The sequence below is a fragment of the Harpegnathos saltator genome, unplaced genomic scaffold, assembly GCF_003227715.2.
Source record: "Harpegnathos saltator strain DR-91 unplaced genomic scaffold, Hsal_v8.6 scaffold71, whole genome shotgun sequence".
NCBI lineage: Eukaryota > Metazoa > Arthropoda > Insecta > Hymenoptera > Formicidae > Harpegnathos > Harpegnathos saltator.
The window spans coordinates 784,604-802,445 of NW_020230549.1; the positions used below are offsets into that span (position 1 = coordinate 784,604).

The 17,842-nt window shown below is 35.9% G+C and overlaps 1 protein-coding gene across 2 annotated transcripts; it reads right to left on the reverse strand.

Moving 5' to 3' along the window:
• Positions 1 to 5,623: 5,623 nt before the first annotated feature.
• Positions 5,624 to 10,370, reverse strand: nanos (RNA-binding protein nanos). 2 transcript variants are annotated; one of them, XM_011155717.3, is made up of 4 exons: positions 9,319 to 10,370; positions 7,369 to 7,591; positions 6,683 to 6,829; positions 5,624 to 6,304 (listed from the first exon to the last, which is right to left on the reverse strand). In XM_011155717.3, exons 1-4 carry the CDS (start codon positions 9,461 to 9,463, stop codon positions 6,295 to 6,297), a joined length of 525 nt encoding a protein of 174 aa, XP_011154019.1. In that variant the 5' UTR covers positions 9,464 to 10,370; the 3' UTR covers positions 5,624 to 6,294. The 2 variants fall into 2 exon arrangements, with proteins under 2 accessions (XP_011154019.1, XP_011154020.1); XM_011155718.3 differs by having other exon boundaries at positions 5,628 to 6,304; positions 7,369 to 7,528; positions 9,319 to 10,356.
• Positions 10,371 to 17,842: the final 7,472 nt, after the last annotated feature.

Consider the following 17,842-nt stretch of genomic DNA (forward strand, 5'->3'; position numbering starts at 1 on the left):
ATTAATTATCGCAAAGACAATTTTCTTATAATTTTTTTTAACGTGGCTTCGTATGTTTTGGTTATTTAAATCGTTTCGTATTTTTATATAATTTCACTGTCTATTTTAGACAATCTAATAATTAGCGGAGTATAGTATTTAAAATGCAGAATTTTGTATCTATAAGGAAATATTTAAGTAAACGCGCAACTATATTTATAGATGTATATGAATATATACAGGATTATAAATCTTCAAATGTTCTCTTACGTTACATACGTATATAAAAGTACGAGTAGAATATCTGTTGGATTGAACGGACTCGCAAAAGGAATCGCGTGAGCAAGTAAACCTCGACAGAACTAAATTACGGCAAAATAAATATTTGTACAATTTCGTAAAATGTGCAAACTGGACGTTAGATTACTGAGCTTGTGCCAAAATGAAATCCGCTTGTTATGGTCTCTTCGAAAATTCATGTCTATATATATATATATATATATATGCAATTATAATACGTATGTAATGTTCTTACGTGCCGCTGTTGTTCTTTAAGAGAATGAATGCGTCAGAGGTTACATATTACCATAACGTCATCTTGCGTCACAATAAGAATCATCCGATGCATTATAACAGCGCCATAGTAACGACGTAATTCTAAACTTTGACTATATGTACAATTCAAGCATGAGACGCGGATCTTCTAAATATGACACCATATGCACACATTGTTAAATGCGTCTTTGAATATAATACACTTAAATATTATCGTCCTTTTTGTCGTTCTCGAGCAATTATATAATAAGAATGCACGTAGAAACACTACATGTCTATATGTCACTATTATAACATCATAGAAATCTTCGCACGCTACAAAAGTATTACTAATCCTGATATTTCCTAATAGGAACTTTCAATACAATTACGTACTATATAACATCGCAAAAATGACGGTACAAAACTAGAAATATTTACTGTACACAATCTTTCATAATATTTTCATATTCTATATGTATCTTTTTCTTATTCCTTTTATTCTTTCTATCTCTTGAGAAATCTTTCAAACATTTCAATCTCGAAGTGATATTACTTGGGACAGAATTCTACTCGTAATTTTATATACGTATGTAACGTAAGAGAACGTTTGGAGATTTATAATCCTGTATACATTCATAATATACATTTATAAATATAGTTGCGCGTTTCTTTAAATATTTCCTTATAAATACAAAATTCTGCATTTTAAATATTACACCCCGCTAATTATTAGATTGTCTAAAATGGACAGTGATATTTTCATATTTACAGATATTTATAGATGTATACGAATGTATACAGGATTATAAATCTTCAAACGTTCTCTTACGCCACATACGTATATAAAATTACGAGTAGAATTCTGTCCCAAGTAATATCACTTCGAAATACTTCGTGTAACGTAACAGATAAGAAATTATTTTATCAACAGTATATTCCTTGATACAGAACGATAGCTTTCTAGAGATTGAATGTTTGAAAGATTTCACATGAGATAGAAAGTGATAGAAAGAATAAAAGAAATAAAAAAAAGATATATATAGAATATGAAAATATTATGAAAGATTGTGTACAGTAAATATTTCTAGTTTTGTATCGTCATTTTTGCGATGTTATATAGTACGTAATTGTATTGAAAGTTCCTATCAGGAAATATTAGGATTAATAATACTTTTGTAGTGTGCGAAGATTTCTATGATGTTATAATAGTGACATATAGACGTGTAGTGTTTCTACGTGCATTCTTATTATATAATTGCTCGAGCACGACAAAAAGGACGATAATATTTAAATGTATTATATTCAAAAACGCATTTAACAATGTGTGCATATGGTCTCATATTTAGAAGATCCGCGTCTCGTACTTGAATCGCACACGTGGCCAAAGTTTAGAATTACGTCGTCACTATGGCGCTGTTATAATGCATCGGATGATTCTTAATATGACGCGAGATGACGTCATGGTAATATGAAACCTCTGACGCATTCATTTTCTCAAAGAGCAACAGGTGATAATTATCGTAGTGGCACGTAAGAACATTACATACGTATTATAATTGCATATATATATATATATATATATATATATATATATATATAGACATGAATTTTCGAAGAGACCGTAACAAGCGGATTTCATTTTGGCACAAGCTCAATAATCTAACGTCCAGTTTGCACATTTTACGAAATTGTACAAATATTTATTTTGCCGCGATTTAGCCTTCAAGTTCTGTCGAGATTTGCTTGTTCACGCGACCCCTTTTGCGAGCCCATTCAATCCAACCGATATTCTACTCGTAATTTTATATACGTATGTGACGTAAGAGAACGTTTGAAGATTTATAATCCTGTATACATTCATATACATCTATATAGTTGCTGGTAGTTAGTAGTTCCTTAAATATTTCCTAAATATAGTTGCGCGTAGTTAGTATAATTCCTTAAGTATTTCCTCATAAATACAAAATTCTGCATTTTAAATACTACACCCCACTAATTACTAGATTGTCTAAAATAGACAGTGAAATTATATAAAATTCCAGACGATTTAAATAACCAAAACATGCGAAGCCACGTTAAAAAAATTTACAAGAAAATTGTCTTTGCAATAATCAATTAGATTAATTGGATAATTGTGAAGGTGATTATTTGAGTTACAACTAGTAGAAATTTACTTTTAGTCCACAATTGTACAATTCTTAAAGATTTCTGATTGGTCTGATCAACTCGCTTAGTTTTCATAAAAAAGTAAAAGAGAAGAAAGGTAAATTATGCTTTCTCATAAAACTTCGGTTTTAGCGATGTTCACGCACTTCGATAAACAATTCTAGAACAATAACTAGAAACATTTTATTTCTAGAACAATAACTAGAAACATTTTATTTCACGAAAGTAATGTTCAGTTTCAAAGAAACTGAATCTTATGCTGGCGAGATATAATATTTCTAGTTATTTCTTATAGTTTCTTTGAAAAACAAAAATATACAAAATTTGTCTGTCGCTTTACAGTCAACTAATATAATATTTTTTGTACTCTATATAATCCTTTGTACAATGTATTAAAGATGAACGGAAAGTGTGCCCTGTCGCGAATATTGGGAGAACACTGAAAGGACAGCGGCTTGAAAACAAGGCATTCGCCTTCCGCGAACTGTCTCGAATTCGCGAACAAGAATAAACGACGTAATAAACACGAACGCGAACTTTTGTTTCGATGGCCTTGACCAAATTGCGATAAGTTTGGTAGCGACCGCACTTCGTATCCGATGTTCTCTAAATATGCCAAAATATACAATAGGCGAGGTCGAAAACTATTCGTTTCGCATTATAATGAAAATATACCGGAATAAAAATGATTTCAGAAATATATTTAGGAGATATATAAAATTTACGAGATGTGAAATACGATTATTTGAGATATTGTTACAGATTTGTGATCAGAAGGCACAAAAATTTCACGACGAGGACACGCTTGTACAAACATAAAAACCAACACTTGAATAATTGTAAATACATACCAAATTTACACAATCTCATTAACACTATATTTGATTGAATTATATGTCATACAACAAAAGAGCATTTCATCAAACGATTATTTTTTCTGTTTCAGCTCTTGATATCAGCTGATATACTTATTTATATAACTTCAAACGAAATATGAACTTTAAGCTCGTTTTAAAAACCGATAGATTGCGAGAAATGCGCATTATGTAGTAACATCACAACATTTAAAAACTGAATATTTTATAACAGCTCACATTATTGCCATCAAAGTAACTCTCCGAAAGCGTGGCTGAACGTTCGCGTTCGTGTTTATTACGTCGTTTATTCTTGTTTCGCGAATTCGAGACAGTTCGCGGGAGGCGAATGCCTTGTTTTCAAGCCGCTGTCCTTTCAGTGTTCTCCCAATATTCACGACAGGGCATACTTTCCGTTCATCTTTAATACATTGTACAAAAGATTATATAGAGTACAAAAAATATTATATTAGTTGACTGTAAAGCGACAGACCAATTTTGTATATTTTTGTTTTTCAAAGAAACTATAAGAAATAACCAGAAATAATATTTCTAGTTATTTCTTATAGTTAGAAATAATATTTCTAGTTATTTCTTATAGTTTCTTTGAAAAACAAAAATATACAAAATTGGTCTGTCGCTTTACAGTCAACTAATATAATATTTTTTATACTCTATATAATCCTTTGTACAATGTATTAAAGATGAACGGAAAGTGTGCCCTGTCGCGAATATTGGGAGAACACTGAAAGGACAGCGGCTTGAAAACAAGGCATTCGCCTCCCGCGAACTGTCTCGAATTCGCGAAACAAGAATAAACGACGTAATAAACACGAACGCGAACGTTCAGCCACGCTTTCGGAGAGTTACTTTGATGGCAATAATGTGAGCTGTTATAAAATATTCAGTTTTTAAATGTTGTGATGTTACTACATAATGCGCATTTCTCGCAATCTATCGGTTTTTAAAACGAGCTTAAAGTTCATATTTCGTTTGAAGTTATATAAATAAGTATATCAGCTGATATCAAGAGCTGAAACAGAAAAAATAATCGTTTGATGAAATGCTCTTTTGTTGTATGACATATAATTCAATCAAATATAGTGTTAATGAGATTGTGTAAATTTGGTATGTATTTACAATTATTCAAGTGTTGGTTTTTATGTTTGTACAAGCGTGTCCTCGTCGTGAAATTTTTGTGCCTTCTGATCACAAATCTGTAACAATATCTCAAATAATCGTATTTCACATCTCGTAAATTTTATATATCTCCTAAATATATTTCTGAAATCATTTTTATTCCGGTATATTTTCATTATAATGCGAAACGAATAGTTTTCGACCTCGCCTATTGTATATTTTGACATATTTAGAGAACATCGGATATGAAGTACGGTCGCTATCAAACTTATCGCAATTTGGTCAAGGCCATCGAAACAAAAGTTCGCGTTCGTGTTTATTACGTCGTTTATTCTTGTTCGCGAATTCGAGACAGTTCGCGGGAGGCGAATGCCTTGTTTTCAAGCCGCTGTCCTTTCAGTGTTCTCCCAATATTCGCGACAGAGCACACTTTCCGTTCATCTTTAATACATTGTACAAAGGATTATATAGAGTACAAAAAATATTATATTAGTTGACTGTAAAGCGACAGACAAATTTTGTATATTTTTGTTTTTCAAAGAAACTATAAGAAATAACTAGAAATATATCTCGCCAGCATAAGATTCAGTTTCTTTGAAACTGAACATTAACTTTCGTGAAGCGTGGCTGAAAGAAAACGAGCAGCGTGTAAAGTAAATCTGAAAAACTTGTAGTTTCAATAGTGAGATTTACAAAATAAGATGCAACATCGAGATGGATAAACTGTTTAATCGTCGAAACGTTTCGCTGAACGTCACAGTGAAAAATAAATAAGAATAAATTATAACGAGGAAACAGCGACCAATGAGCATTTTATCGACTTTTTAAGATATAAATATACCAATTCCTCTTTATAATTTATTTTCATTCATATTTTGTTTGAAGTTATATCAATAAATATATTATATAACTAGATATCGAGAGCTGAAACAGAAAGAATAATCGTTTGATAAAACGCTCTATTGTTGTATGAGATATAATTCAATCGAATATAATATTAATAAGATTGTGTAAATTTTGTATCAATAAATGTATAACATTACGAGGAATTCAAGAGTTTCCTCGAATCTTATCTTATCTAAATATACCATGAAGTTCGGTACTTTAAACTTTCGAAACACAAATGATATATTTGACTGTGCGTTTTATTATGATTCACGAAAATACGAATATTTCTTTACTTTGGTATGCTAACACGCTGAATCGTTTCGCCCGATTTAATTCGCGTAACTCGAAGTACGCTTAAACTGCTGGTTCTAAATCAAACCTCATTTTCATCAGCACATTCTATACAACTGATTCTACCGCGAGTAAATAAAAGCGGTATAAAACTAATTACAAAATTAACTTTGGTTTTCGTTCCAAAACTAACGTTTCTCAGCGTAAATGTGAGATTGCACCAAATGTTGTCAGCATATATATATATATAGGCATAAGAGTTAAGTACAAAAGAGAATTACTATACGCGAATAATATCCTAGAGTTTATGACGGTTCGTCATAAACTCTAGGATATTATACCATCCGTCATAAACCAATGTCCAGTTGTTGCCATTCGTGCATGCGAATATAGTCCTTTTCCAGCAGGTTGATACGATTTCAGACTGGTCGAGAACTTCTTATTCTTTCCTAGGAACAGGTTTATTGGTTTTTTTACGTATATTTATTTGTTCATTGAACATGATCACGAACAATGGAATCATAAAGAAAAAAATATGAATATGTATTGGTAGTTTTCTAAAATTCAAAACAAAATATATTAGATCATATTAAATAATATAAAATAAATTAGAGAACCACAGTATTTGTGTTATTAGTTTAATATTTTTATTTTGTTTATCTATATGAGTCGAAAAGAAAATATCTTTTTAGCTGCTATGTACAAAAAATTGTTACAATTTTGTGCTAATCAGGTGATTAGCTGATGAAATATATTTTTCACGGATCGGATTCATTCTTTTTAGAATGAGAACATTGTCCGTTCGTGAACATTGTGTATCCACTTACTTTCCACGACGCTTGCCCACTGAATTCCTCAGGAGTTTGAAGGCGTTCGCCGTGCTTATAGAATTAGGGTTGTAAGGACCTTTTGGACAGTATTTGACGGTATGGGCTACGTCACCGCACGCGCCGCAGATTGGACACGTATAAGCCCTGTTGAATGTCAAGAAAGGGAATAAATTTCTTATTTTGACGAGGTATACGAAGGCTCGTAAGAAGATACCGAGTATCGAATTTCCGGAAAATCGCTTAAATTTTCGCTGAGAGGTTTCGTGTGTCGTAAAACATCTTAAAATGCCTCAGATTTAAAGAATACTTGAGAAGCGCGCCGAGTGGAACACGAAACCAATATGTATCCATCCTTTCTTTCGCCTCTATAGTTATAAATATTATTCGAAAAAAATTACTCAGAAATCACGCAAAGAAAGCAAATTGATAGAAGAGTAGCTTTCATCGTTAGTCCGCGATACTCGGTTCTTTTCACATATATTATTTCTATTATATATAATATTTGAGACTGATTTATTACAGATAATATTTTAGATGTGTAGCCATGTATTCTCTCTCGACGATTGTTAACATCGCGACCGTGAAAATACATTTACAGACAAAATCCTCAAACTTGAATCTTGCTTCGCAAGAATTTATAGGAAAACGTAATAAAATTGGTGTGAAACAAACACAATTTTTACCTGAGAACGGGACACAGAATACGACCGTCGACATCTTTCAGCAGATGCTGTCGATAATAAGTTTCTTCCTCACCATTGTTTCGACAAAAAACGCATTCGGTAGGTAGAGGCTTCTTATTCTTCTTTCGTCGTGGTGTGATATGTTTCGTTATTTCTGGATCTAAATCGGGACAATACTCAAAGTCACGGCCGTTGTGCCGAAATTCTTCCATTATGTCGTCAACTGTAGTTAATAATTAAATGTTATCAATAAATCGCGGCGCAATAACATTTGTTATATCAATAAAAAAAATAATATATCGAAATAAACTACGAGCGTATCATAAAAAATGATATATAACAGCATTATATATCATATTTAATATATATATATATATATATAATAAATTATACATATATATTACAAAATATTATATTTGTCTGTTGCTAACTATTTAATAAAGTACAATAATTTTATAACTTTTATAATTTAACTTTAATTAACTTTTAACTTTTATATTTGATTTATATATAACTTAATAATTTTATATATATTTTATAATTCACAATTATTGATAACATTGATCATCGATAACGAGGGATAAGAGGGATAATATACAGCGAAAGCACAATACAGCGTATAATATTAATAATTTTTCCAACACGATAAATCTGTTAAGAGAATAAAACGAGAGAAAAACAGGGAACGTTAGAGAGAGAAAGAGAAAGAGAGAGCCGGGAGAATCTTTTGCTCTCACAGCTTCGAAATCGTAGTTTCAGGTCGTCCTCAGTGCAGGCAGAGACGAAGAGATTATACGTTAGATAAGCCATGATTTGTAAACACACGGCTGTTTTGAGAACTGGCGGCTTTACAAAGATACCATAACTACGTGATATACTTTCGTCGAAATACTTGGTCGTCGCTATCGGAGATATCGCGAAGGAATCGAGCGCGATATAAACAATCCTTGCAACAATGTGAATAAGTTTCTCGTCTCCTTGTTGATAAAATACGCCATTCGTCTTGTTACCCGAAAGCTCGGCGGTTTCCACAAAGAGCGGCGGCGGCGACGCGAAGAAACACGCGCGAGATGCGAGGGAAGATTAGCGCTCGCGGTGCGCTTTTTCACAAAAGATCGCTCGAATGCATGCGCGACTGAGAGAGACATCCGTATTTGTTGCCACGTTCAATGTCAAGTTCCGATAGCACTCGCTCGGAGAGTACTGCCTCGGAAAAATTCTCAGTAGTATTATCCTCCGGTACGAAGTTCTTTTCTTCTTACACGACTAGTCCAGATCGAGAAAACTCGTATGCAACGCGTTGAAACATGTCAATTGTTGAAATCAAATCAACTGTTTCGTCATAATTGTATCAGACGTTGCAAGTTCATACGGACAAGTTGCACAAGTTCCTGACGAACTCTATATGTTACTTCCTTAGATATCGAGTCGAAATTCTTGTAAAATTACGCGAAGCATTAAAGCTAATCGTTGGTTAACGTACGTATAATCACCACAACGACATCTATTTCTCTCCGACTTTACTATCTACGAAAGTTGGGTATTGAAATCGTGTTCTTTTCCAAACAGCGATGACACATAAATATATCGAAACATATACATTGAGCTCGCAAATATTCCCATCGGGAGTGCGAAGACTGTCTCAATCCCACCATTGCTTTGTATCGACTCGAAACAAACGTTACTCATCGCAACCTTTAAGTCCAAAATTGACTTTCAGGTAGAGCACATGTCAGATAATCTCAAGATCCGGTTCTTTCTGGAAGTTTCGAGTCAAACGAATCCAGACCGAGCTGAAAATATAACTGTGCGTCGTATTTCGAAAAATTCCGGATATCGCTCGATATTATTCCGATAGACATTTTTTACGAGTGATTAGACAAAGAACGAGATAGTTGAGTGGTGGTCGTGCGAACACGACCGTACAGAAGATTTACACGTTCAACTCACCGTTTTGCTGACAGTCTTTCGCGTTGTTGACGGCGCAGTTATCAAACAGCCGCTTCATCTCGTCCTCTAGGCTAGGATTGAATGGGAAAAAAGAATTCGACACTTGTAGAGTTGGCAACATAATGTATGAGAGCATCATCTCCATGTGGTCGGACGATTTTCACAATTACGAGTCGGATGACTCGTTTAATTAACTATAGATACGATGCCTTTCAGTCGTGATTTTAAATATATCCACGTATCTACGTATATATATTTATATACAAATGTTCGCCGTGTAACGTAAAACAATGTGCGATTGCGTGACGTGACTAAAACATAACCAACCACTCTCCTTCGCGTACAAACAGCAACTAAACTCGGCGCAGAAAGAGCGAGAATATTACCGAATAACAGATAGCTGCGCGAAGCGTGGAGGTGGTAATGAGGCAAACGCAGGGAGTAGGAGGAAAGCTTTCTGTCACTCGGAAGCAGAATCTGATTGGCGGATATTTTTAGTCTTATCAGTATCTGAAAGCACAATCCAATCAGACGCGAACACCCTCTGAGCGCTCGGTGAAAAGTGCAGTAGCAAGTGTAATTAATTCTCTTCATGCGTACTTTATAAACTCGGGTCTGGTCCACTTAAATGCACCGATGTTACGCTCAAACCTCCTTGTTCCTCGACTCTTTAATGCTCGATTACGTACTTATTTGATTCTGAAAGAAGGAAAAGAGTGCAACTCTAGATTCAGTTATGACAGGCCTACTGCCTTGTGATAGGTGAGTTCAAATATCCTTCCATTGGACTTGCAATATGGAACTTGCGCAGAAGATATTTGTCACGTCTACGTAACTAGAGTTACCACTAGACAATCCGCCGAGTATCAGCGGCTCACCTGGTGCCATCTAGCGGCGTCAGAGTTGAAACGTGGTTCGAGTTTCAACTAAATAGAGTTGGAATTTCGTCCAAGTGATTCCGGCACATCGGGATCTAGACTCGTTGTTTTGAAATTAGACTCTTAGCGTTTTATACTGACTTGCGTTTGGATCGCTTCGAAAGCGATTGACTCGTAAAATCATAAAAAATCTGTCTTAAGTTATATTGTTACTTATGTCAAATTACCGTGTTTATGAAGGCTGACATGATTACCGACTGCGTTACTTTTAACGGATCAATCACAGTGAGACGCCGACTGACTGGATTGGCTGGCTCGATTTTAGATTCCAGTCTACTTCGAGTCGATCGATTCAATTAGTCGATGTCTCGTTGTGATTAGTTCACTAAAAGTCGGCAGTCAGGTTGGTCTTCAGTCAGTCAGTCAGTAATCTGAAACGAATTTAAAACCGAAGACTCTCATTTTCAGATATTGTCTAAAAGTTAAATACACACTTTCATGCTACATGCATTAAATTAAATTATTCATTATTAAATTAAGAAAACAAAGAATAAGTGTCATCGATCATAGAAAATATACCAAATTCAGTGGGCTGTAATCAAGGCAAAACCAATAATAATGAGATGATTCGAGAAACTTCTTGCAGCTTGAAGATTCCAGTTTTCGGCATGTTATAAGATATTTAGAATAAAATTAAACGATCGCTTAATCTTATCTGGCAGTTAAGTTCTCATATCAAAATTTTATTTCGATATATTTTAAAAAACACTCTGTAAGAAATATCGCACTAAAATCTGCGAAAATTGAGGAAAAGGGTATGTTGATATAATTCTTGCCTGAAGTTTCGCTCACATAGTAAAACTTAAACAAAAATGTTGACATTGACGAATCTCGACTAATATTCGTGTAGCACTGTAATTAATAAGTAAACATATCGGAGAATTTCAGAAATCTCAAATTGTGCAAAACAATATATTACAAACGATCTCATTATTAGCATTTTGCGCTGTAGTCATAGTTTGTCGAATCTATTGTTCTTAATTGAGAAAATTTTTCTTCCAACTGTTATATAATACATTTTTAAGTAGTACGACTCGATATTGGGTTAGAAGAAATTTTATTCTTTGATTTCCAGATATTAGATGGCAAAGAATGAAAGAGAAAGAAGAGAGAGAGAGAGAGAGAGAGAGAGAGAGAATCCTGAAACGACTGAAACAAGCCAGGTAATTTCACTAATCTTCATCTTTATTATTACTGTGTAAATATGTAGGCACTGAACAAATAATGTTTCATAATTTGTTTACAAACATTTACACTTACTGATCTCCTTTTGTTCAATCAATGAATATTCTTCGCGAGAGCCTTCCTCGATCGGTCGAGGTTGCTTCCACCTATGCGTATGTCTTCACCGTCTATAATACCCGAGCCTTAATAATTCTCACGGCAAATATACCGGTGTCGTCCTGGGCATTGTATGCGCACGACCCCATTTTCTAAATCGCGATCTCAATAATTATTTTGTCAATATGTATATATATATATATATATGTGTATGTATATGTATATATATATACTTCACTTTTATGTATGTATATTTTAATCTCTATCCGCTAAATATATTGTTCTTCTAAGACTAAAAATTACCATGATTACTTTAAAGGTAAATATATATATATATATATATACACACACACACACACACACATACACACACACACCACACACACACACACATACATATATATATATGTATATATATATATTTATACTTTAGAGAAATCATAATTAAAATTAATGCAATTATGATGTAACATATCAAACATAGCATATGTATATATATATATATGTATATATATTTGTTTATAAACGTATATATACATATATATGTACACACATACTAGAAAGATGGATGAAGGAGAGAGGAAGGAAGGGAAAGGAATTGGAGATGGGTGAGAAGAGATATTATAAAGATAAAAACGCAAATTCTAACTTTGGCTAAGAAGCGACATTCCGTGTTTCAAGAGCGCGACGTCGGCTCCTCTCTCTCGACTCAAATCCGTTATCGCACTCTTTAATTTCGAAATATCGGACTAAACGAAGAGAAAATTGATACAAAATCTTTAGGGATAAATGAGCTCGTGAAGATGCGTGTCGTGTGTCCGTGTATAGTGTCTATGGCTGTACACGTGTGGTTTTTTTGTGTATAGGTGTGTATGTGTGTACAGTGATCGTCCATCGGTGAAAGAATGTAACTTTACACAGGGTTAAAGTAATTTGAAGTATTATCGTCTAGTCGCTTCAGCCTTTTCTGTGTCTCAGGTATAAAACTAAGGGGGGCGGCCAGCTAAGCCATCTTGTAAAACTATATTCATATATTTTCTCTCTCTATTGCGCTCAAGTGTGTGATAAACCCTAAAAATGTCCTTAAACACCTCAGGCAGGTCGACAGGTTTGACTGTTCGTGCGTGTTATACATGAGACACTCCGTAACCAGCGTATTATCCAACAAAACGTGCGAACGCGGATGTGACGTCGTATCACCGATGATGATGATGATGATGATGATGAAGGTGACGATGGTGATGATGATGATAATGAAGGTGACGGTGATGATGATGATGATAATAATGACGGTGACGTTGATGATGATACCGATGATGACTTGTTGGTGATAATGATAGCGATGATGATGATGATGATGATGATGATGATGATGATGATGATGGTGATGGTGCGCGCGCGTAATGTCGTCAATGAATTCACTTGCATTAATTTAATGATCATTCCGTAATGTCGATGTCGCGGTGGTCCGTTTTGGAATAGCTATATATATATAATTATTATAAATATATTTATATGTATATTTTATATATATATATATTTATATTTATATATGTATAATAGGTCCATGCGTATTTTTTTCTTCCGTTATGCGCGTGTAATGCAACGTGTAATGACAATGAAGAGCGTGTATACTAGGAATGTACATAGTGTACGAAGATATTAATTAGGTTGTGTATAAAACGATGATACATACTATTACTCGTCACTCGTTTTTATATCAAACGACACAATTAATTATGATATCGATTTTTTTAGTCTCATGGTACGACGACCGCGTCTTAAAATGCGCGGCATCGTTCGCCAATAGGCTATAGTCTTGTCCTGTCGCACAATGTAGTCGCGATCACGCATCCGCTAACTCTCCCTCTCTCGCACTCTCTTTTTCTCTTTCTCTCTCTCCCTTTCGCCCGTCGCGTAACAATAATGCTGCACCCGGTGCGTGCTTATGATACAAGAACTCCTCCAAATGAATGGCCATCAGTCTTTGAGTGTACGATTTGGCATACACGCGCTTTTAAAGGCGTCGCTCTACACGCGTCTCGAGTCAGAGTCGAGAGACTGATACATTTTGTACTTTAATAATAACTCGCGGGCACTCTCGTTAAAAAAAGCAAATTTTTTTTACACGTATATATCTTGGATAAAAGTAGAAAATATATAAGGAATATACGTCTCAATACAAGTGTATATGTGTGTGAGTGTGTATGTAACATTACACACACACATACACACATATATATATATATGTATATATATCGTCGAGATAAATTCTATCAAAAGATCTGCTTAGCTTCGTATTCATATAATAAACTTAAAAAAACTTGAACTAACATAGTGTATATAATAATAATAAAATAATAATAACAAAGAATTAAAATAATTCCAATAAGATTTGAAATGGTTCTCATTTGTTCCATGGCTCTCATGTGGATTCTCAAAAACATGACCATCCATTTGGGACAATTTGTATGGATCATTATTATTAAATATTAATACTTCTAGTCGTATACTCTTGCTAGAGTAAAAGTGGTCTCACGCGTCCCAGATAAACCTATCCGGACGCCATAGGCAAATACAGAGTGTTTCAGCGCATGTATTTCTGCTTCCTTGATATGCGATAGATACTAATCTAACAAAACTTGTCCTTACATTTCTCACATTTGGTATGTTTTAGTCTTATTTTACTTTAAAAAAGAAAAAAAAAGAAAAAAGAGAAAATATATAGAAGAGAAAAAAAGAGAGAAGTTGCTATATCTCTTGCTTAATACGAAAGCTTAATATATGAGACGCAATGAGTCTGATGAAAATATTAAATTAAACAGTGAGGATGAACAGATCTTTTCCTTTCTTTTCTCTGCCGGTATTTCAGGAGATACACAAATAAAATTATTCTAAACATGCGACGTGTGTTGCTGCGTATAATATAAAATGATATATGTATATATACGATAAAAAGTAACCGAGTCGGAGCACTCGTAAAGTAATCGGAAAACCTCGCTCTTTGCGTCCAATGGCAAAATGATATCTCGTTAAATATACAAAGTAGACTAAAGAGAGTACTTCATTCGTCCGATAAGTTCGATCGGCGAGTCTGCCGAAAATACTTTCTCTCGTAGAGCCCGCAAACGTACAACTGTGTGTGTGCCTGTGAACGTATGTGACTGTGAGCCAGCGATTGTGTGTGTTTGTGTCCCACGTGTTTCACTGAGTGCGCCTCACACTTAATCGAGAGTTCTCTCGACACTTATCTCGTTACACTTCTCTCCCTTATTTTTGTATTTTTCTCCTGCCTTTTTTTTTTGCATTTTTTTTTCGTTTACCTTAGTAGTCAGTCGACTTCGGGGTCCGTTTTTAAAGAGAGTAGGTACATATACATTACGCATTCGTGATACAAAGAATGCGCGACTCGAAGTATTTTCTCCGTGCTATTATCATACACCGTCATATTTACACATTTTGCGATACAGCCGTCCCCACTCGCTCTTTCTCGTCACACACTCAAGTTCCCGACGACGACGACGACGACGACGACGATGACGACGATGAGATGCACGCCCCGTATGCCTCCGCGACTTCTCTCACGGCTTCGCGTTTCGTACTTCAGATTGCTCGTTCGTTCGGATTACTTTACAAGTACCCCCTCCGCGATAATAAATCCTCTCCAATGCAACTAAGTCTTATATCATCGAAAAATATCATCGGAGATACCTCTACTATACTATTAGTTCTTACTTAGTTTTACCTTCAGCGAACAGGAATACTCATTTCCAGTCAATGTCTCATGGAGTACGGTTATTCTAATATGGATCTTTATACATACATGCATCACACAACGCGCGTGCGTGTACGCATGTATATATTTATGTAGCACGCGGTTAGTCTGGTTTTCCACTTGCTCATCTAACTTAACGTAGACACCGCGCGCTTTTGTGTGTACATGTATGTGTGTGTGTGTGTGTGTGTGTGTGTGTGTGTATGTGTACATGGTGTGTATGTGTGTGAAAGCTTACGAAGAAAGTAAACTAAACGGAATCGCGTGTTGGTATGTACCAACAAGGCATTTTTCGATAATGCTATTTCGATATCGACCCCTTTGCTTTTTACAACGAGGATCCAAAGATTGCACGACGTAAAAGAGTCATTCTACAGCTTCTGCTTCTTCTTCTTCTTCTTCTTCTTGTTTTTCTCCTTTTCTTTAAAATAGTGCTCGGACACACACTTCTCGTGCCAAATAATATTAATTTTTATACCTCGCTATTGCACCAATATTTACAATGGACGTTTATATTTCGTATTTGTCTCATTAAACGAATCATCTTTGATATCAATCGGCGATTATCGTTCAAATAAAAGCTACTAAAAATGTTCCTTCTCCAAAAGAAAGGAAACATCTCGCATATATAGCTAATGTTTCTAAAATGTTCCTACGCTACGTTTAGAGTTATATACTGGTATAAAAAGAGAAAGAAAATAGAATTGTACCATTTTAAGCGCAGACAGACAATCCCGTAAACGTTCCGAATACTCAAAAAAGGCAGTCGTCGCGGTTTTTCGAGAACTCTCTTCCTCTGATGCGACGTGCAGACTCGTCGCCGCTTGCGAATGTCTTCGCTTAATCTTAATTGCCTGGCCTGTTTTTAAAATCGAGCTTGGCCGCGCTACACGACGTCCGTGTCGAAACTCCAAAAAAGATACGATAACTAGGGATGGGACTGAGTTCAATAATGTTCTCTCGCGTGTGTCCACAACTCGCGAGTAACTATACCCGATGCTATTGAAACAATTCCAACGACGCTCTCAGTACTTGGTCGGCAGACGCGAGAGTCAATTTCTGGAAAGAGCAGAGAGTCTCTTGAGAGTGTGCCTTGAATGTTCGTTCATTTTTATATTATAACTCGAAAGTACAAAAACTCGAAAAAGTCTCGAAAGTATTTCAAAGTGTTCCCATGATATCATAATACTGTTGTATCCGAGGACTCGCATTCTCTTCAGCGACGGCCGCGCGACACAGAATGCTTGAAGAATTTAAACCTTGCCATGTGACATTTCGTCATACTTAAAGGATACTGTGAGAGAACACGCCGCAGTACAATACGATCGGACACGGTACTACACTCGGGGACGCGATCCCATCCCTAGTAAAATGCGTAAAGGCGAAATCAATCTCGTCGGCGAATCGGTAAACGAAATCAGAGAGACCGGCATTTCGACCGCGTTAAGGCTCTTCTTCTTCTTCTTCCGTCACACATCGAAACGTTTTAAATCATAAACGATTTACTATTGGATGCTTTGCAACCCGACGAAGTGATGACGATTCTCTCGCACGCACTCGAATACTTTTCTAAATACAAATGTCCGTGGGGTTGAATACTATCTACAGAGTCGCCTCCCTCTCGGTAAGAATTCATGGTTTTCGTGTGACCCCTTCTCTTCGCGGCATCGCGACTTGAGCGCGAATTTGGACGCTCGTTCCAATAGTACACGCTTTTATGATTTAAATTCCCACGCGCTCTCACCTAACACCAAACTGAAAACGCGCTCATGCATCCTAACGACGATCGCACGAGGAACATCTACGTCGAAGGACCGTCACCCCTCACACCGTGGTGTATTTACTATGATGGATCTACTTGTGGTGAATATATTGTCGCTCTTTACGTGCTACCATACAGACACATGCGGCAGAAAATAGTCTAGGCATTCTTTTGCGATAATACATCTCTACATCGTTATTCAAAAGGAACTTCGATTGAACTTTTTTTTTTTTTTATTATACGCTTTTCCCTTTCTGTTTCCTTGCTCTTAATCCTTTTTCTCACGAAGGCCAAAATCGCGCGTACATGCGCACACGCGCACACGCACGCACGCACGCACGCACGCACGCACGCCACCGACGTAGATCGAAGCGAACCGATTCAGAAGTAAAACGGGAGAAATTTCAACGTCAACAACACTCTGGTATACTAAACTCCTCGAGGGGTCGGGGAGCGGATTTCGCGCGACATTAACACTCTTCCTTCTTCATCAATCTGGAAAATACCGGCGGGCCGTGGTCGCGTCCGCGAGAATCACGACCGACTCGAAGGCACGACGAAGCGTACGCTTGTCTCCATCTTTCTTCCTTTTCCTCTCTCTCTCTCTCTCTCTCTCTCTCTCTCTCTCTCTCTCTCTCTCTCTCTCTCTCTCTCTGTCTTTTTCTTTTCTTCTCTGTCTCTTTGCTCTCTCTCTCTCTCTCTCTCTCTCTCTCTCTCTCTCTCTCTCTCTCTCTCTCTCTCTCTCTCTCTCTCTCTCTCTCTCTCTCC

Excerpts from the sequence above, each read along its gene's own strand:
- nanos (XM_011155717.3), bottom strand. The coding sequence starts at position 9,463 with ATGGAGATGATGCTCTCATACATTATGTTGCCAACTCTACAAGTGTCG. Across the intron at positions 7,592-9,318 it reads GAAAGACTGTCAGCAAAACG|TTGACGACATAATGGAAGAA; the intron begins GTGAGTTGAACG and ends TATTAACTACAG. Across the intron at positions 6,830-7,368 it reads ATTCTGTGTCCCGTTCTCAG|GGCTTATACGTGTCCAATCT; the intron begins GTAAAAATTGTG and ends GACATTCAACAG.